The sequence below is a fragment of the Stegastes partitus genome, unplaced genomic scaffold (genome assembly GCF_000690725.1).
Source record: "Stegastes partitus isolate 25-593 unplaced genomic scaffold, Stegastes_partitus-1.0.2 Scaffold1820, whole genome shotgun sequence".
NCBI classification, from domain to species: Eukaryota; Metazoa; Chordata; class Actinopteri; family Pomacentridae; genus Stegastes; species Stegastes partitus.
The window spans coordinates 961-23,022 of NW_007579551.1; the positions used below are offsets into that span (position 1 = coordinate 961).

The 22,062-nt window shown below is 41.9% G+C and overlaps 2 protein-coding genes across 2 annotated transcripts; one reads left to right on the forward strand and one right to left on the reverse strand.

Moving 5' to 3' along the window:
- Nucleotides 1–3,012: 3,012 nt before the first annotated feature.
- drg1 (developmentally regulated GTP binding protein 1) lies at nucleotides 3,013–9,920 on the forward strand. Its single transcript, XM_008302459.1, has 9 exons — nucleotides 3,013–3,178; nucleotides 4,932–5,055; nucleotides 5,171–5,346; nucleotides 5,440–5,509; nucleotides 6,068–6,237; nucleotides 6,739–6,869; nucleotides 7,866–8,033; nucleotides 8,134–8,256; nucleotides 9,544–9,920. The coding sequence occupies exons 1-9, from the start codon at nucleotides 3,140–3,142 to the stop codon at nucleotides 9,641–9,643; spliced, it is 1,101 nt and encodes a 366-aa protein (XP_008300681.1). The 5' UTR covers nucleotides 3,013–3,139; the 3' UTR covers nucleotides 9,644–9,920.
- Nucleotides 9,921–15,681: 5,761 nt separating this feature from the next.
- On the reverse strand, nucleotides 15,682–21,514 carry stard7 (StAR related lipid transfer domain containing 7). The gene is made up of 9 exons (XM_008302458.1): nucleotides 21,483–21,514; nucleotides 20,653–21,132; nucleotides 20,180–20,343; nucleotides 20,053–20,102; nucleotides 19,181–19,291; nucleotides 18,908–18,990; nucleotides 18,703–18,802; nucleotides 18,522–18,606; nucleotides 15,682–17,986 (listed from the first exon to the last, which is right to left on the reverse strand). Exons 2-9 carry the CDS (start codon nucleotides 21,105–21,107, stop codon nucleotides 17,808–17,810), a joined length of 1,227 nt encoding a protein of 408 aa, XP_008300680.1. The 5' UTR covers nucleotides 21,108–21,132; nucleotides 21,483–21,514; the 3' UTR covers nucleotides 15,682–17,807.
- Nucleotides 21,515–22,062: the final 548 nt, after the last annotated feature.

Sequence of the window (22,062 nt, forward strand, 5' to 3'; positions counted from 1 at the left end):
AAGCATATATCTTTTAGGTTAGAGACAGCATCAACTATAGCGGTTTTCTTTTGCAGAGTGCCCCTGTAGAATGACTATTTTTGGGGCGACGTTGCAAATAATTTAATCCTCTAGTCAAAATGAATGCATCGAAATCTGTACTTGCACTTACTTTTTAATCAATGCACTTCAATGCTGACTGACATATGATATAAAGATGCGTTGCTCATTAAAAAGAAGAACATTTGAGATGTTTGGGCATGGGTTATTACTGTCAATTCTCAAGTTGTGGCTAGTGTTGATGAATCAAGTCAAAGCCCCCCTTTTTTTCTGTTTCTCACAAAGATGCATTCCTGCAGACCTCCAGAGGTCTGCAGGAATGCATTAGTGATCATAAATTCAGTATTTCTCCCCCTGTCTTGCTGTGTCTCACCTCCTGTCCTTCTTTCCTGTGCTATTTATGCTTGCTGTCATCCCAGCTGGGCAACAACAACAACAACAAAATGCAGAACAACAACCGTAAACCGTATCTACCTTTTAAAAAGAAAATGCCTATTTTTATATATTTTGACGAGGACAAGCACACCTCTTACAACTAAACAAACAGCAACGAGGATCTACGAAGAGGCAGATTCAGCATATCTAGCATACGGTTTGAGATATCTCGGACTGGAGTTAAGATACATTAAGTTGTCTATGAGGGTTCTTTCCTGAACATAATCATAGAGTGATTTTAAAAAAATTGCATTCTTCTTCCAACTGCATCTATTTTTTTACAGCAAACGCTTCAGATGACACTGTTGGCTGAGCTGGAGGAGCAGAACTGGTAAATCTCCCCACAGTGGCTAGTTATTCATTAGATTCTGACGTTTTAATGTCCAATATTAAATTAGAATAATTTGATTTGATTCAAATGTCCTCCTTGGCCATTCATGCAGTTTATCTCTTTATAAACTGTGTGAAAAGGCCTGAAGTGGCTGATATTACCATCCAGACATTAATATTCAGTGTATGACTGTCGTAGTTGGTAACGCAACTTTTCAAGGTTCACGGAGCATCGCATGGGTCCGAGGAGAAAACGGCGGTCACTCATCAAATCAGCAGCACTGGTCTTGTTCAACCAGCTCACCCACAAACCAATAAATCAATCCGAAGGTCAACAAAACAACAGATGTTCAGTCCACAAACTTTAGCAGCATAGAAACCAATGAGAGATTATACTGTATGCGACTTAAACGATAAACAATTAAACAATAAAAATACACAATTTAACCGGCCTGAGTCTCTTTTTTTTTCGTTATATAAGCAGGACGAATCGCGACGTGGGTTTGTATACACAAGTGGCACAATTACATCACCATAACTGCACATATCATGGTACAAATCTCCCCCCATCAGTTTAGGTTTATATAATGTGGCATGGCAGCCTTTCTTATTTTCCTGCTGATCAACTAAAACCACAGGAAGCTTATTCATGACTGTGTGTATTCAGGGTAAATTGGGCCCTACACGCTAACTGGTAGGCATTATGCTGCACACTGTCAGGGACTTACCATGTTCTGCACGGGACTATTTGACAGCTGCACTCACTAGTCACACCTGCAAAAAAAGAACAAAACAGTCCTTCAATAAATATCTATTCATCAAGGCTGTTTAAAATCCATATTGTTCTAGAGACACATTGATTCAATCTAATGGTCATTTAGGAAGCTTTAAGTGTGGCGATGATGAGTTGTACATTCTTCTGCTAAGAGGTGAAGGATGATGTTTGGTCTATTCTCATCATTAGTGGTATAAATGTTGAGTTTATTTAAGTTAATTGCAGCAATCCAACAAGTCTGCATATGTAGCAAAAGTTGTGCATTTGAAAAAAATCCCACTAAAGTAAAAATACAGAAATATTATCAGCAATAAAATATTTCTGCACTAACATCAAAGGTTCAGTGTTCAGGCAGGATTTACAGTTAGAGCTGGTTGAGGTGCACTCAGTTTTAACTTTCTACACAGCTAGGGGTGAGTTCTTGGACATTTTTCTTAAATGAAGAAAAATATAGATGTAAGAAGTGTCTCTGGAGAAATCTTTAAAACTCAAAGACATCTTAAACCTGTGATAAAGGATTACTCGTTTGTAAAGATTTCTTTGTTATTAAAACAAACCTCTGCAAAGTTCTAGTAATGTTTTAAGCAGGATTTTTTATTTGAGCTCCCAGCATGTTGCTCCTTAAAGGCAATGTTGTTAAAACATTTCCTGGATGTTGCATTAAGAATGTCCTTCTTTCCTTTGTTATTGTGTAACATTTTGGGAACGTTTTATATAGAACTGTGTCAACAACAACACCCCCAAAACATCCTCAGTAAATTACAGGCAAAATGTTCCTCCTTTGTTTACGTCACATTATAAAAACGTTTAATAAAGAACATTCTGTCATCTGAGGCCTTGGAGAAAAAAAAAGAATGTTGTTTCTTCTTATGTTGTCGTGACAACATCCTCCAAGCATCCTCTGAATGTTCAGTCTTGGTACACAAAGCTCATTGAAACATTGCTTGAAATTAAAACATTTTATTTGAACATTAGATTTAAATGTTTTCTTTAGAACATTATTAGAACTTGTAGGTAATGAAGCCTAATGTGGGGGCAACGTTTCCTGCTTGCCAGGTACAAAAACCAAAAAGTTTGTGAGCCTACAGCTTATTCTTTAACAAAATATTATGTTCTATAGTAATAATATCAAACACGTGATAAAGTAAAAACAGTGTTTGCCTCCAGGTGTAAATATTTAAGTAAAGTGCAGGTAGGCTGAATCACAGCTGTACTTTCGTGCAGTACTTACTTTATTCTCGACCACATCACTATTGTGCACCACTGAATTAAACGTCGCTGCTTCGACGATGAAGCAAACATTAAAACTCTGATTATGTAGGCCCCACTGCAGACAGACGCCGCATTTCCCTCCATTTCCACATTCTATCTCCTGTCAGTCTTCAAGCGGGGCACAGCGCTCCTCGCATTACGTCTTCTCGCGAGATTAGCCGCGAAACCGCGCACAGCCGCATTCGTGTGGTTGTGCATGCTAAGCAGCCTCTAACTTTGTCAACTTTCATGTAAAATCTTTCCAGTTTCTCTCAGTAACGCGAATTGTCGCCCGGAATCGCCGCCACCATGAGTGTAATCGCCAAAATAGCAGAGATTGAAAATGAGGTAAGGCGTAAGTAGCCCTCAGGCCAAGCCGGTGGATCAGACACGTTTTAGCTAACCGCTAGCCGTTAGCCGCTAGCCGCTAGCAAACACGTCCCACAGCCGGGCCTCGGTGTACACATAATTATTCTGTTGTGTCCCCTGACAGGTGACACCGTGTATCAAAAAGTTGTTTATTCGACTTGTATTTGTGTTATGAATCGAATAAAAGGGCATAACGGGTGTCGACATCCCGTGGAGCTGTAGCAGAGACAGATGGTGGAGACTCATGACTCGGGTTAGCCGGCTGGCAACTGAACTAGCAGCCGCGCACAAGCTCGATGTATAAATCTGATTTCTATAGCACGTATTGTAGTAGCCCAAAATTAGCATAACATGAGCGACAACCGTTTTTCAGCAATCGGTGTTTTATTACTTGTAATTTTGCTGTCGTATGTTGTTTAGGGCATGTTAAAGAAGAGAGTTCTAGAAAACAAGTGCCATGAAGTGGTCCAAAAACTGACATCATCTGATGATACAGGACCGTTTAGGATTATAAATGGGCCGTCAGAAGTTAACTTCAGATTGTTTTTCTGTCTTGAAATGGATCTTCAGAGCAGGTGGCTATACAGAGAAGCCAGTTCAACCTTTCATTCATTCATTTTAAACACGAATCAGCGAGTTAGCATCACAGTCAGGGGTTGCTGTCAGATATTTACTTCAAGTCAATTCCAGATTTCAGCACAACTTCAACAACTAGTCATCTATTACATTTATAAGCAGCTATTTTGATAATCGGTTAATCAGCTTGAGTAATTTTAAAGAAAAAGTACGCTTGAATTCTCTGAGTCCAGCTTCTTAAATGTGAATATTTTCTGATTTCATCCCCGCTCTGACAGTCAAGTGAATATCTTTGTGTTATGGACATAACAAGACATTTCAGGACGTCATCTTGACTTTAGGAAACACTAATCAGTATTTTCTCCCATGTTCTGCTACTCTATAGGCCAAACAAGAATCAAAACAGCCACAAGAAAAAATAACTCTTTAGAAATGCCTGACTTTTCTGCATTAGTTGGTCACACAGAGCGATCTGATCTCCGTCTCAGGGAAACACTTGTGAAAGCTATAATTATCTTTTCTGTGTGTCTTTGTTGAACACACATTAAACATGCCTGCTGGGTACTTTGAGGTTATTAGCGGGGTCGAACAATTAACAGATTTTAGATCAAAATTGCAAGATGAGAAAATGAAGCGAGCTTTTGTGATAATTGTTCCAGTGACATTAAAAATGCATTAAATACAAGCGTGAAACAGTTTCTATCCTCTCGTCCTTGAGCCCGAATATAGTGCAGTTTATATTTTGATGGTGTCCGACGGTAATAATCCATAAAATCTTATAAATGTTGTTATTGTGCAGGAAATATTAAACTAAAGCTTAAAAAATTATAAAACTTGTTGTAATATTTGTTACAAATATCACACATACTAATTCTCCTCAAATAATTCAGCCTTAACTATTAGTGTTGGTAAGATAAAGTATTTAAATCTATTAATGATTAGCCATGCTTTCATTTTTTAGGCCAGTTTATTCAGATTCTAAGTTGTGAATGTTGTTCTGAACAAGGTGTGAGTCTGTTGCATTCAGCTCACATTCAGGCAGATTAACATCTTTTTTTTAATGTGTGGTTGTGTAAATCTTAACTTCTACCTGAGTACAGTCAGTAAAAACTGTCTGCTTGATGCTGATTCAAACTGGTGTCCGTGTTTATTGTAGATGGCCAGGACGCAGAGGAACAAGGCCACAGCTCACCACTTGGGTCTGCTCAAAGCTCGCCTTGCCAAGCTGAGGAGGGAGCTCATCACACCAAAGGGAGGCAGTGGTGGTGGAACAGGAGAAGGTAAAATCACCTCAGACTTCGTCCACCTGCTGCCTTATTTCAAGCAGGTTTGTTCCCTGTACAGTATCATAATGAACATTAGGTTTGATCTATGATTCTGATGTCTTTCTTTTAGGTTTCGATGTAGCAAAAACCGGTGATGCTCGTGTCGGCTTCGTCGGTTTTCCTTCAGTAGGGAAGTCCACGCTGCTCAGTAACCTTGCGGGTGTGTACTCCGAGGTGGCTGCCTACGAGTTCACCACCCTGACAACAGTACCGGGAGTCATTCGGTACAAAGGGGCCAAAATCCAGGTACAAGAATCTCTTCTTTGTTCAGTATATGGAAACTTCCTTTTCTTTTTTTTAGTGTGAATCATTTACATTTCTTGCTTTCCTCCTTCTTAGCTCCTGGATCTTCCAGGTATCATCGAGGGTGCCAAGGATGGCAAAGGCAGAGGCAGACAGGTCATTGCAGGTAAAAATGTGATCACTAAGAGTTCTGCTCAGACTGAAAGGGATTTTCATTGACAAAATAAAATGATAGCAACACAAAAAGCAATACTATTATCATTTCATTTTCCCCTTATTGATTTAAATGCAGTGCTTTGAGTCATCATTTTTTTTGCCACAGTCAGAAAGTACTTCTTGATATTAGAATGCTCAAATCAATAGCTTGCAGTGAGACGTTCTTTTGCACTGATGACCTAAGACATTGTGTTCTATACATTCTGCAGCTTTTCTACTCATTACTGTGTGCTGCTACATGCTCCTGACTTTTTTTTTTGACTGCAGTGGAGGAAGAAAACATCTACAGTACACTATTTACTAAGTGCTTTCCTGCAAGGCTTTGGCAACCAGTGACAGCGTGTCAAACATTTGGCTGTAGTTTGTTTAAGTGGTAGTACAAGAAAAACAAAAAAAATCACAAGCATTATTCGGTAGCACACTACATCCATACTGTATTCACTGAGGAAGCGATGGGATTCGTCCAACCAGTGCTCTTATCTGGCTCCTCTCTCTCTCTCCAACTTAGTGGCTCGAACCTGCAATCTGATCCTGATTGTGCTCGATGTGTTGAAGCCTCTTCTTCATAAGAAGCTAATAGAACACGAGCTGGAGGGCTTTGGCATCCGACTCAACAAGCAGCCACCCAACATCGGCTTCAAGAAAAAGGACAAAGGAGGCATCAACTTTACCGCTACAGTACGTCTCACGCAGAGACGCACCGAAATCAGTCACTGAAATGAAAAAAAGGGGATTCTGATGTTGTATTTTATTCACAAAAAAGGTTGCAAATAGTCCACATATGCCCAGTTATACTGTATATACATCCAGCTACGTTGATGGAAATGTCCGTACAGACTCTATAATTATATGCTGATAAGAGATTTATTCGGTTTTATTGATCACGTGTGTGTGTGACAGTGTCATAAAAAGCTGATAGACAGTTAGAGGATGTCCTGTAATACTGTCGTTATTTTGACGGGCAGGATTTTTGTTGTGGGGGAGGAGGAGCATTCTCTTGTCTTTCTTTAGCATTTATTTAGTGAAGCCATGATGACCACTGGCTCTACGTTGTTGTGCTTATGGATTCATTTTAACTGCACTTTAAGAATGGTGTAAATTGGTGCATAAGATATGTTCGTTTTGATTCTGTCTTGTGCTGATTGACAATGCGCCCGTCCTCCCTCTGTCCCTCCCCAGTGTGCACAAAGTGAGCTCGACGGTGACACGGTGAAGAGCATCCTGGCCGAGTACAAGATCCACAACGCCGACATCACTCTGCGCAGCGACTCCACAGCTGATGACCTCATTGATGTGGTGGAGGGAAATCGGTAAGCTGCTGAAGTGCCAGAATGGGCCTTTCCTTAGTCATTCCCGGTGGGTGTGGCCTGCTGGAAGCTGAAATCCCAGGAGAATTCCCACTACACCAATGCAGATAGACCGAAAAATGCTCTTTGTGTGCAACGCTCGTGTTTTTACCTAAACCACTGGAATGACAAAACCTCTGTGGGACTAAATAGAATAAAAGATATGTGCAGTGGGATGTAATCAGTGGGTCGGACTCCGAGTTGTGTCGCATAGCGAACAAGGACCGCACGGGCATTTTATTACAAGGCACGAGACATGGCAACAGCATACCTCTGCGACGCTGTAGGGTGAAAAAAAGAAAGCATTTATAGGGTTTCTTTGGCATAAATCTCCTCTGCAGCTCCATGGAAGATACTCGGAAGGAAGGAGCATCATGTGCATTAATATACGACATAAGTGAAACTCATAAAAGAAATAAATAACCAGAATTCATTATGTTTGTAATATATGTGCATATACCCGCATGAGTGCTAAACAAAGAATCTACAGGATCTGTTTTTGTTCCTTTACACACATGCATCTGCAGACAGAAGCCTCAACAGATGTGAAAATACCAGGACATTTGTTTTGCTCTTGTTTAAAGTTGCTTAATATGTAAGGCACATATATAGAAAAAAAAAAACTTGCATAAAATATATGACGTTTGGGGGGGAAATTAAATAAAATCCACATTTAGTTCTACAGGAATTCATAGTGACTTGCATTAGAAATTATTCTGTGCTTGAGAAATGTAAGAATATGTCTTAAGCTTCTTTTTTTTTTTTTTTTAACCATGTCTGATAAATAAGGACAAATACATTCAGAATCACCCCACGACCCCAGTGAGGATTAAGCTGTGTATAGATTAATGGATGAATGGATGGACATTTCGAATCAGCCTAAAAATCAGACGCTGACTTTGAACACGAGGTACTGTCACAGACACCAGCCGCTCACAGACTCTGTCCTGGTCTCCACAGGGTCTACATCCCGTGCATTTATGTGCTCAACAAAATCGACCAGATCTCCATTGAGGAGCTTGACATCATCTACAAGGTTCCCCACACTGTCCCCATCTCCGCCCACCACCGCTGGAACTTTGATGACCTGCTGGAGAGGATGTGGGACTACCTAAAGCTTGTGCGCATGTAAGAGTCTTTTATTTTTTTAATTTTAAAGCTTGGGGTTTAAATGTTCTCTTCAGGCTGGAAATTTGTGACTGAGATGTGTTTTTTTTTCTTTCCCCAGCTACACCAAACCTAAAGGCCAGCTTCCTGACTACACATCCCCCGTCGTGCTCCCTGACCAACGGACTGCTGTCGAGGATTTCTGCCTAAAGATCCACAAAAACCTCATCAAAGAATTCAAGTAGTGAGTACTGCAGCAGAAACGTTTGACCCCTTAAAGTGAATTATGTCTCATAACGGACAGATTTGATCGTGAGGACATTCTTGTGGCTGAATCAGGGAGCTTCCTAGTGACTGATTTATCTGTTGATTAATCAGAAATTTAGATTAAGACAAGGCAGCTAGTCTGCAAGTAAGGCTAACATTAGCAGTGCTAGCACCAGCAGGCTTCTTGTCTTGCAGCTCAGCGTCCACATGCCTGTGCTGAGTGTGGTTAGCGTTGCTGCAGAGAGGGTTACATGCCGGTTTATTCTGACATCCTGCATACAATCCATTTGACAAGAGCTGTGTAACATCCTAAATGCAACATAAAATATTAGCATCCAGCTTAACTGACTAGTATTTTTGATGGCCCTTAATCGTATCTAAACAGTTGATGTTATTTTATTAAGCCCATCTAAATTCTAGCTTCTCTGAGAAGAGAAACGTTTGTCACCCCATCACATTGTTCATGAAGGCAAACCATAATTAAACAATGTAAATCAAAGAGTAGTTTATTTATGACTATGATTCACAGATATATTTTAATATAGCTCTATCACTGAAGCCATTTTTTTAGTTTATATGTACAATTTTCGAAAGCAAAATACAAAAATGTTGATTTCCTCTGTCATAGCAAATTGTTTTCCACATACAGTTCTGTGCAAATTATACTTTCAATAAAAGTAAAGCAAGGAAGCTTTCAGAATTAATGCCATGACTAGTTTTTATCGATAAACTTAATTTCATACAAACATTGCTTTCCTAATTTCATCCTCAACTTAGCCATTTTATCACACGTTTGTTTCAGGATGACATTTTCTTGTACTGATCATCAAATGGTTTAAAACGTCGCTGTCGCTTTAATCAGAGACATCGTCCCCCTTCTATAGAAAGCTGCACCAGACAAGCATGAATTGGAGAATTTTTTTTGGATCTGAGATGATGTGTCGCGCCACCATCTCCAAACGGGTGCAACAGGACCATCAATCAGTTTGCATGTTAGTGCTGCCGAGCATTACCCATCCTCGAGGGAACAGAAGGGTCAAACAGTGACACGTGCAATTAGAAAGCCTTTGTACCTAAAGGATGTCATTGTACCCTGTAGGGTGCTTCATAGTGGAGCCATTGTTGGTACAGAGGTGAATGAATAGAAGGATTTCGGCGTGATGAGCTCGGCCATCTTTTGCTTTTTGTCCTCTAAGATCATAAACGTATCCCATTGAAGCTTTTGAACTGCGAACAATGAATTCTTTAACTCTTCTACTTGCAGCGCGCTTGTGTGGGGCTCGTCTGTGAAGCACAACCCTCAGAAGGTGGGCAAGGACCACGTGCTGGAGGATGAAGATGTTATCCAGCTGGTGAAAAAGTAAAAAAAATAAAGGGTCCTCATTCACTGCATGGCCTGTGTATCACAAAGTGTTCTGTACAGTTGCTCAGTTCAATCACCAAACGTGTCCACCGGAGCATCTGCGTCATGTGATTCTGAGTTTTGTTGCTTTAATTTAAAACCAATGACACGAGCAGAAGTGTCACTCAGAGAAGAACCTACAGTACTTAAACACCATGAATAGTTCATATTGAATATTGGTTGAAGCTCGCATTAAAACCGTAAAAAAAACTGTACAATAAAAACATAATGGAGTCTCACTGTTGTCGTTCTTGTCTGTTTTTCTCTCTATAAATAGTAAATTTACTTAATTTGTCCCGATGAATGTTCGCTTGTTTTTTAGTACAAAATGTTTATTTTTAACTCTGTGCTGCAAAAATGTTGCATCATTGAATCCAGTTTGATCTCCTTCAGAAACACACTGAGCATACTACAAACGTTTCAGTCTGACTCAGAGATAAAAAAAAAAAAAGGTCTCATTTGAAAGCACTGTCCAGCTAAGTGATTTATGTGACATTGATGATGAGGGCAGTTATTCAGGCTGGTGGCCCACTCCCTCTCTCTGGTGGGGACGGCCACTCAGGTTAATCAGTTCATTCACTCAGACGCAGTCTGGGGTCATCAGATGCCAGCTGTTCACAACTAACAAGACTCCACAGAGCAAAATAAAGCGCGTTTTATCGGAGCCGGGTGCACTTCTGCAAGCTAGCATCATCTAATGTCGGTATGTTGCGGGCTGCATGCGGCGTAGGGGCCATTTTGTGTCCGCGATTGCAGCGGATGGCGCCAGCGCGCACACAAATGCAGTGTCCAGACTTGTATGATGCAGTCGGGCTGGAAATTAGAAGAATAAGCCAGTACATCAAACCAATGAACAAAGCTTTGTACAATCCAGTCGACTCCTGGTCCAGAGATGTATGAGGTGGTTTCAAAGCGCTTTTAATATGCTGAGAAGATGTTATTTCTAGTTGGTGGTTTGTCAGGTTAAATAAACTGATAATTATAATTTATTTAACCTGTAATCAATCTAAATGTGTCAGAAACAGGAAATGAGATTTTACTGAGCAACACAATCATTTACAAAACCTGAACTCGTTTGTCTGCATTAACTGGAATAAGATGAAACCAGGAGATAACTAAGAGCAAAGAGAAACGTATCTCACTACTTGACTCCCAGTGAATCAAATCCACAATGCGGTTGTGCAGAAAACCACTTTGCATGACCAAAAATGATTTTTCCGCTCATGTGCTGGAAACCATTTGATTGTCAAGACTATTATCAATATTGTTGGTTATTAAACCGTCTGATTTGAACATCTAGATAACAGGATGATGGAAAGTCAACGTGCAACATGCTCACGACACTCAAATGGTTCAATAAAGATGCTATCCAGAGTGTATTCGATGCTGCAGGCTACAGTTTCTTCAAAGCTGCTTTTTAGTAAAAGCTGCAGTGGTTGAGGGTGATGCCTGCCCGTCCAGCAGCAGCAGGATCAACCCAGCTCAGACACCGCCTCTTCCCCACCCCCTTTTACCCTGTAAATTATAGCAGCACTTTAGCTAATGAAAGAGTTGAAGACCGGGCACTAATAAAAGCCATTAAGTGAATAAAGCACTTCCCCCTCTAACAAAATTAAAGAATCTACCCATTTGGAGAGGGAGGACTCTGTATTAATATTTATGAAATGCGGAACCGGCGGCCCCCCCAAAACTCCCCAACCCACGTCCAATCCCAGCCTGACCAAGTCCTCCTTGCCAGTGCACCTATCCCAAGAGAACATCGCCAACCCCTCCTAGCTGGAAGGAGGGGCAGGAGATGGGGACTTGAAGGGTGCTGAGGACGCAGCCAGGACAGTCTGTCTCCAGTAGAGCAAGCTGGAAGACCCCGAGCTCAGAGCGCCTCAGTCGTCTTCTTCTTCGCCCTCAGCCGCCTGCACCGACTCTGAGGCCAGCGGATGGAAAAGGTGGGTTCCTTGGAAAGACCAGAGGTGTAGACGGGACTTTCCAAAGAAAGCAACTGGAGGTTTTCAGTAAAATGTGAAGTAAGTTAAAACAAAATTTTCTTGAATTTCTTTTTTGATAGTTTGTTGAGTTGGTCGCTGTGACCTTTAGTCTAAAGAGGATTTGATGTCTTTTTTGCTTTAAATCAGATACTTTTGAGTTATATTGAAAATTCTTAGAGATTCACACATGACTTGACGGCAAATCCTCAAAGACATCGATGACGGCGAACAACTCTAAAGAAGGAAAAACCAGAAAACAAGGTAAGAAAATAACGTGTCACAATCATCTCTGCATCAAAACCATCACGCCATCCCATCACCCCTTTAAAACATCCTCAGAAGTCTGTTTCACTGCCATCGCCCACCGTTTTCACCCAAACTACTCCCATTTTTCGTGCCATTCGGTCGCTACAGAGTTTCTCTTTGCTGCATTAATATGCATCATGCTGTCGCTCCATCACCCAAAGTGGCTCCGTTTGCCGGAGCTCTAAGTTGATTACGGTACCAATGCTTTCTCATTTTAGTAAGATGTCCCTGGGGAGCTGAAAGAGACGCTGGAGAAGGTAACAAGATTGTCAAACCTTTGGGAGAAGGCGGCTCTCTTAGCCCGATGGTATCACGACTCTTGACATTGCACTCAGTGACCGTTAACGCAGTTAGGACCTAAAGTGTCAGAAGCGGTCGAGTCTTTACGGTGAGGAGGTGATGGATGTCCTCAGATGGACACCAGCGATAGAACTAGACTTGAGTTCATTGGTGTCCCGGGCCACCCAGGCTGGCTCTGAGTCAATTACAAGTAAAAAAATTTCTGCTTCTGGACTCTATGAGATGCTGCAGTTCTTAACAAGATCACCCAAACTCTGTTTCCATTGATTACCTGGAGAAAGCCCAATAGACTGATGAGGAAACTAATTGAATGAAGCCACCACCACCACTTCTTGGGGCCTGCTGTAAATCCCTGAAAATGTTGAGTTTTCTAACGTTAACAGTGGTAAAAATTTTTTAGATTTTCTTTCTCAGTCGGGGCTGTCGGAGTCGGGCGTGAAAGGCGAGAGGGTGGGGTTTGACGCAGTTCGTGCGCAGGAAGGGTGTAGCCCTTTTTTCCGCAGTGAGCGTGACCTATGACTAATCTTTTTTTTTTTTTTTTGGATTCTGCAGATGTTCTTAACGGCGAGTCGTGACAATTCTTTTCTAATCATCGTGTAAGCAGCTGTACATTCTCTTACTTAGATCTCTTCCATCACATCTTTTGGACTTTTTCGATTTTTGCACTGCGGATGCAACCGAACTGTGGGGCCGTCCTTCAACGAGAACCCAAAATATAATCGTTGTGTTTCTTTTAGGAGTTTTAATGGATGAGTTGACGACGTGAGATTAAAAAGATATCTTCTGTCTTACTTGTTTTCTCCTAACACTTGCACATAACCTGAGTCAGCAAGCTTTCAGGTCTCTTGGACGTCTTGCGCCGAACTCTGTGGATTTTTTCCGTCTTCGCCCAGGACTCCATTGTGCTTGATCTAACCATGCAGTGCATCTTCTGTTCATGGTTGTGCCAAGCACCTTGGAGACTTGTGAGCACTATCTGCTTTCTCTTACCAGCTGCTCTTTTCAGCAACTTGGAAATTCATTTTTATGTTTTTGCATGTTTAAAACAAAAGCGTACATGGGACGACCACTACAACAGAGCAATAAAGCTTCAATATTAGAAGAAAGATGGTGGACGTTACAAATAAGACATGGGCATTTTAAATCTTCATATGTGAGCACTTCCAGTTTTTCAGATTTAGTTTTTATTCTCATTTTTATGTTTTTTGCATGTTTGAATTACAAAGTGGGATGGCCACTACAACAGAGCAATAAAGTTTAAATATTAGAAGAAAGATGGTGGATGGTACAAATAAGACACGGTCATTTTAAATCTGCATATATGAGCATTTCCAGTTTTTCTGATTTAGTTTTTTTATGTCATAATGTACTCTAATATCTGAGACCAATAAACATCATCTAAACATCCCGTGTGTGTGTTTTACTGGCAGTAACATTATTTTTTTTCCATGTCAAACAAAGTGCAAACATTAAAAAGACAGACAGACATTCTAATAAAAGCTGTCATTCTCCACAAGCTGCACGGTCAAAGTGCGGCAGATTTGTGGAAACGGTCAATTACAGTAAGTGCTCGGTGACTTTTAACTGCGTCTCGTAATTTCAGGTCATATTTTAAAACAATGTGTCGCCTGTTGGGACGCATCACACGTCTGTAAATCAAACCGGGAAACACAGCGGCCGACGCGTTTCAGACCTCTTGATGCTCACCGCTGTGGTTTTCTACACTTTTAAATTCAGCCTGTGTTGTCCGATCACGACTAATGCATCCAAGCAATAAATTTTAAAGTGTGAAAACAAGACTCCTCCTTTCTTTATGACTCTTATTTTAATTAATTCCATTTTTTTTTATGTGCAGCAGGTCTTGGATGATAATGCACACTGTTAAAATATTGGGGTTTAAATGTCATAAAGAGCATTATGACCATCAGGAACACCAACAGCCCTGTGCTAAGTCAGTAGGGTTCATCCTAAATAAATATTCATTCATGCAGTGGTGTTATCCTACATATATCCTGAAAAATACACCCCGTATGAAATGTAATCTCGCCACCATTAAAAGCCAGACTTATAATAATCAATACCACTGCACCCACTATAAATAAGCTGGCGTACTATTTATAGTTCCCCTGCTGTTTTAAATGCAGTTCTTCTATTTATTATCCTAAATACAGTTTGTCAGAAGGACAGCTTGCCAGGAAAAAGCACGGGCGCTACTCAGAGCATTAACGTTGATTATATTCTACTCACTAAGAAGCCACGACAGCGAGCCACGATGCCAAGACCCATCAAACCCAAGCAGCTAATTCAGCCATCACGGAATTAAATTATGACATTATTGATTTTATTATTTACAGCTTTCACCTTGTCTGACATGTTAAAATGCTTGTCTGGGCATCGCAAAGTTTAAATCAGCAACAAGAGTTAGAGGCACACATTTTTTTTGTCACCTCCACATAGAAGCACCTCTAAATTATTGTGTAAGTTTTTCAAAATAAAACGACAAGAAGGATTAAATCATCTATGTACAGCCAACTCTTGGGACATTCATATAAGAGTAGACATTTACTTTCTTGTGTTCACTCTAGAAGTCATTTTAAATGGTAGGAACACTACTGTAAACACTGTTGAAGCACACTGTTCTTCTGAGACGGAGCAGCCACTCTCAGCTGGATGGCATAAATAATAAACGCTGTGATCTCTGTGAAGATTAATTGGCAGTTGCTTTCCACATTCATTTTCTTTAACATTACTGAATGCACCTTTTTTTACAGCTCAAGTGGATTTAAAGATGGCTCAAATCCATTAGGTGTCCCAGTAACTCCTGGTCCTCGAGGGCCACAGTCCTGCACGTTTTAGATGTTTCTCTCTTCCAACACACCTGATTCAAATGATCAGCTCATCATCAAGCTCTGCAGAAGCCTGATAACGATCCTGATCATTTGAATCAGGTGTGTTGGAAGAGGGACACGTCTAAAACATGCCCTCGAGGACCAGGGTTGGACACCCCTGGTCTACGTGAAACTAGCCAGCGAGCACAAACGCGGCACCGCCCCGATGTGGAATGCAGCCATTATTTACACACCTGCACAAGTCAAAATGTCTGAGACTACAGAAAATTATCCAACAATTTCTGCACACCTGCTCTGATGATCAGCATGTGGTGCGCTATCAGCAACGAGTATGTAGCGTGAACCTGAGAGACGGCGGAGTTATTCCCGTCCCAAGCTGATCAATTCATCAGTGCTGTCAGTAAACCGTGAAGCCTCTGTGTGCACGTCTACGCCCAGACAGAGAACACGTTTGGGGTTTACGGCTGATCCCATTAGTCTGGACTACGCCGTCTGTTTTGGCACTAACGCAAAGCTAATCACTCATTTCCTCCAGCAGAACGAGGTCACAACCAAGAGCAGTCTGAACACACATGAAGATCTGTTTATTGGATCCAATTAGTTGCGCTCCCATTGCAATCATGTTTTAAAATCATATGAGTGCACCAACTCACACAATCCTTTTATTATTTATCTGTTCCTAAATTAATTCACATGTGGTAGCTAATCACAACAAATGTTATACTGCCTGCAGAACACAAAAAGATGACAACTCTTCTAGACCGCTGCAGGTGGCACGCAGGTGTCCACAAACCACATTAAAATTATACATTCGCACACAAGCTAAACGTTAGCAAATATGGCATGTTTCATAGAGTTAATATGATCTTTAAAGTCTCACAGTTTTATTTGACAGTATGTGATAAATATCAAAAACGAGCATTTCACTTCTTCCCCTTACATCTTCAGCATATCAAGTTTATCTTACATGTTAAGTTCTTTTAAATATTTCACTACAGGGCAGAATTATATTTTTGACACGAGGAGGATTATACTCAAACACTCATACACGGGACCTCCTTCACAAAAGTGGAACCCACCATGTTCACTTTGAAACAGCTGATTCACTCAGATGTACCATCTACACAAATTAGGACATGAAACTAGTACAAGATTACTTTTTTCTTAACACAAATGATTTTAGGATGTTTGCGCCAGTCTGTCAGGCTGTAAACAGTGTACTTTATTAGGCGATGTCCACGGCGTGTGGTGTTCTCTGTACATTCATAACACCTGCAGCGTACAGCTCATCAACGAGGGCGACTAGGAAGGATGAACTCTGTGGAGTTTCAGCAGGACTCACGTGAACAAAAACTGTAGAACCACAACTCAGGAGAACAAGGTTACAGAGCTCGGGATACTCATTGAACAGTGACTTTCAGTACTCAGGCGATGGTTTTATGAATGTACAAGATCCGCAGTAACACAGAGAAAATACAAACGCCCACAACTCCGAGAGTGCAATTTATACTGATGAACACCAGGATAACAGAATGATCTCTACGCTGAAATGGGACAACTTCATCGTTTAAAGCTCCTATGAAATGTAAATGGATTGCAATGCGGCATAACTGCTTCCTCTAAAAAGGGCACTGGTTTGTTAGAGCGTGTCTCTGTACGACTGCCTTGCTAGAAGCACGTTAGTACCGTTGTATCTGAGGGTTTACATGGTTGTTATAAGACACTATGCCCCTAATGCTGAAGGACTGGTTTATCTTCAGAAGGCTGGCAGCTTCCAACACTCGCGCAGACACGGTGAGACCGACGCTCTGAACCTCATGGCGTCCCCAAAGCGCAAAGAAAAAGCCCTACATTTTTCCTTTTTTTTTTTACATTCTGTGGACATTTTTTCCAGTAATGGTGTCATTTTTTTTCCCCCCCAAGATTTTTTTTCTTTTTTAATACACCTCTTCCAGTCATATAAATCACTCATGCTGTGAGCAAACAGGAAACCACTTGCTTTAAATCCATGAAATGAAGACACCTGTTACAAAGCTTCCCCCAGAGGCTTCAGCTCCTCATCAGTCAGTGCATAAATGTGGCCAAGCGTTAACATTTCAGTGATGTCCACCAGAAGTCAGTCAAGAGTTACCGTTTCATGTCAAATGCTGCAAAAGCATTTCCACGTCTCGCTGTGATCACACCAAAGAAACCAATACAGTCATGTGGATGCTGGAGGTCTGAACAGAGTGTAAAGTCAGTCAAATAACGGAAGACAAGCCATAGACCGTTAAAATGAGAGAAACAGTGCTTTGGCAAAAGCATCACTACAGTTAGGAAATTTGGCTCGATCTCAATAAAGGTTGTAGGATATATGCCATTACCAAAGAGGGCAACAGAGTGTCACGTGGCATCGCCTGGCCGAGCAAAAATAGCGCCAAGACCAGCAGCCTGGGTGACAATTTCCATAGCAACAGTAACGCTGTCAACAACACAGTCCATTGTTCTTGTGACATCCCATCAACAACCAGTATAACCGTGGATGGACAAGAGTCTGTGAGTGTGGGTTGCAACCTTCATTTTAGTTCATGTACTGTACCCTTGATGTGGGTTGGAGGGTTTGTTTCGGATTCAAGTGCAAGTGAAAACACACAAACGTAACACCTAGATTTAAAAAAAAAAAAAAAAAAAAAAAAAAAAAAAATCCATTTCAGGCGTAGATCTGCCCCGAACCACCTGTATGCGTGTTTTCTCCAGTGTGGCGCTCCTGGCTCGGCTGCCGGTTGGTGTCGCTGGATTTGATGACACCCGCGTAGTCGTAGATCCCCACTTCCAGGTTCTTGGCCCGCAAAGCAGCAGTGTGCAGCTTCTCCAGGAAATCTGGCATACCTGACAAGAAATAGAAGACAGCCTCCTTATAATCAACTCCTTATTTAAATAACGTGAAATAAGTGGAAACAAATATATTATGTAAGTATAAAAAATGCACAGAAATCTGAATGAATGCTTAACATTTGAAGGTTCCAGCTCCAAGCGTGAGGATTTGATGTTTAAGGTAACTGCAACCCAATATGTTTCAGGGTTTTGACCAAAAAATAAATTAAATGATAATGAAACATAATGAAAATTACCTATTTATATAGCCCTAAACCAGAGATTTCCAACTCCTGTCCTCGTGAGCTACTGTCCTGCAGGTTTTAGACGTTTCCGTACCGCAACACACCTGACTCATACTAATGGATCATTAACAGACTTGTGTAGAACTTGATAACAAGCTGCTGGCGAGCCATTCATTTGAGTCAGGTGTGTTCCAGTACGGAAACATCTAAAACCTGCAAGACAGTAGCTCACGAGGACTGGAGGTGGAGATCCCTGCCCTGAACAGTAACAACCAAACAAAAAAAAAAAGAAAAGAAGAGCTCACCACTTGACACCATCCAGCTCACACAGTATCGGGGAAAGACGGTCTGAGGGTCGTCACTGTAGGTCAGCAGGTAATCAAATCCGTTCTGTGTAGAAAAACAACAAAACAAAATCAGGGGTTTCAAATCACAGCACTTGGGAAGAAAGTTAATCATTTATGTAGCATCAGATTCACCACAAACCTCATCGAAGGACTTGTGAGGGCGAATGACCATCTTTGACTGGTATGAATGAACTCTTACAAACTCCTGACTCTCTGGGACTCGAGGATGCTGCACGGCCCTACACATCAGAATTACAAATACACAAGATAAAGAGACAGCATTTAGTTTGCTTATGTAGCTAAATTAACCAAAAATGGTCATATTTTACTCAAAAAGCACATACCTGGATACCAAGATCATCAAGTTGTTGTTGACGTCAACATCATAGCGGCGCACGTACACGTAGTCCCTCGAATACATGGGATACTGTGGAGGGAGATTAATCGAGGTTGAATAACAGCTGGCAGTTTGAAATACAAACTGCTCTTGACCAAATGGCAATCCAAGGTCATTCATATCTCGCTTGTATAACAAAACAAAAAAAAAACAGCCTGTGAACACACAGTAACTCGACAAACAGCCTCTTCTCTTCAGAGATAAACGCAATCAAACTCACAGGAAAGTGTGTCGCCCAGTGCACGACTTCCGAGCCCGTACTGACATCTCTGTCCACCACCTCAAGCTTGATAACTAGAGAATCCCACTTCTTCCTGTACTCTGTGTCCAACTGGGGGAAAGGGAAAGGCAGAAATTAAAATAGCACAGAGCGCCACAGTTGTTTGTGTACAACACACATTGCGAAGGGCAGCTGGGCAAGAAGAATGTGAAGCAGGCTGGTGCAAACATTACATAAGCGCGAGCCGTAACAAAAACTCACATGTCAAAACCCCACTGCTATCAACAATAGATCTTCGGCTAAATTATTGGCAATGCAGACCATAAATCAATAAAATGATCATTTTATTGTGGTAATACAGAGTTTCCTTGTGGTTCAGAAGACATTGCAGCACACCTGAATTCCTGACAGGCAACGAAGGGTACATGCCAAATAGCATACTCTGTCTTTCTACTTTGAGTACATACCATTCCATGCAGTATGTACATACAGTCGGGTCGTACTGTTCTGTCATAATATTTTGCCTCAAACTTTGACCGTCGCAGTCTGTTGTGTAAAATGAGCTGTCATTTTGACTGTGTGCTCTTAGCGGCCCGAGCTTTTTTACTCTCTTTTGAGACACTGCACAAAGAATTGTGGGTCCGAATGGCCATAAAAGCATGTTGGTTTACATACTAAAAAATGAGACTGGATGTAGTATAACAACCTGATATTCTTCTGTTATTTATGTACTGGAACATACTGCTGGCATACTACATAGTAAGGTAGTATAGGTATTTGAATACACCTGATGATTTCTTATTGTATGCTAAGCAATCATTTATTACCGACATAGTCCAAGTCACACACAATAAGATTGAAGGAGTCTGTACCTGTACGTTGAAGAACTGCCTCGGTGTGACATCGTTGTAGGAGCCCAATACTGCAAGTAAAACACAAATATAAGAGGCTGACTCTTCAGACAATTCACATAAACTGAGAAAACGTTAGTTAGCTGACCTCTGTATTCATAGAGGTGACTGTTGGGAATCGGTCGCTTCCACACTCTGAAGTCTTTCTTCTCCATCACAACTTCCCAGCCACCTTCCTGTTGTCCTGCTACGCCTCCCGAAGATGAGCTCAGACGTTTGACGGACTCCAGGGCCTGCAGCTCAAGCCCACACCTTTAAAAAGAGATGTACATATGAGGAGGGGTTTGGCATTGTGCACAGCTGACTTTACAGATGAAAGCAATATAAAATATGCTGCACTGCACATGCAAATGGGAGACAACAGTGTTGATCTACCAGAGGAATGTCAATAATCAAAGATTGAAGCAAATGGATGAACACAAGAGTTACTTCCTCTTCTAGTGTTCTGTGGTTACTGAGACTTTGTGCTTGCAATGTCTCTCTGATGTACCTAACTTGTCACCCAGCTGTATGTTGAAGCATCAATATATCTATACATGCATTCAAAGAAAGATTTCCAACCTGCGCATCTCTTCTTCTTGAATCTTTTCATTCTCCCACATGAAGACACCAGCCAGAGCCGCCACAAGTTTCCCAGTGGGGGCGTGCTTGTTCTGAAACCTGCGCCATATGTTGCCCACCAGGGTCCACCTGGTTCGCTCGGAGTACAAGTTGGAGTAAAGTTCGCCGATCTGGCAGGCACGTCGGAGCCTCTGGCCGGTCACAAAGCCACAGTGGTCTGCAAATATGGACAGCAAGCCCTTCCTCTTTTGGCCTGATCCCGCGGCCTCGCTTGCACCCACACCTGCCCTCTGGAGCCAGGACAGCAGCAGGCCCACGCTCCTGTCCAGCCAGGGGACCTTCTCCAGTTTCCCTTTGCCCTCCTCCACGGCCCGTTTGAACGACCTGCCGCCCTGAAGCCTCACTGTGTTCAGTCCGACCTCGCAGATCGGCCGACGGGACACGGAGTGAAACATGACAGCTGTGACCGTGACACAAGTCCTTAAAGACACAACAACAGCCAGCAACGAGCAGCGGCTAGGTTAGCTAACGAACTCTGCGGCCAAAGATAATGTCCTGTGAGAACGCACCATGCATTACCTCTATATAGATAAAAACGCTGACTTTTAGTGAGCAAATGTCATAACTTTACTGCTGCTGCAATGCTAGCTGTCGAGACTCTAGCTGCTAACACGCGTTAGCTAGTGTTAGCTAACGTTGCCTCTCAACTGCCTGCTAGGGCGACCCGGACAAACTAACGTGCACCCCGCCCCGACACCGCCAATAATAGTTCTAAAACCAAACTCCGACAACTGCACTGTGAACTATTTGCTCATACGTTAACTGTCTACCTGCGTATCTTTCCTGGAGACTGCGGCCTCACGTTTTTCTAACTCTTGCAGAGCATTTGACCTCCTCTTCCTACTGTCACTAGCACGCCCACTCACAAACCCCGCCTTGCAGATTACAACTCGGCCGCTGATTGGACGTTCGTTTTTCCAGCCCAATTCTTATTGGTCTAAACTGCGGTCGCTCTTCAAAGTAGTAGCTCAGGCACCAGCATGTGCGGTTGTCTCCACTAGAGCGTCTCCCCCCATCCTTCCAGGTCCTTCGATGAACTGGGATCAGATTTTGCGTCCCAGCTTGCCCGGTGAGCTCCGGTACTTTAAGGGGAGAAGGTGGTTTACAAATCTAGTCCAGGATCGGTGTCTATGGAGAGATGGAGGAAGTCAGAGTCGCCCTCCAGCGGATCAGTTACAACACAAAGTCACCTGTGTCAAGGAAACGGCTGAGCACGTGTTTTTGAGAGGGATCTGAGGGAAAGCATGATTTCATAAGACACCAGTCACACGTTTGTTTTTAGAATTAATCTTCCAGCTGGAATAATGTGTTGGGTTTTGTTGATTCAAACAAACTAAAACTGAAGTTGGT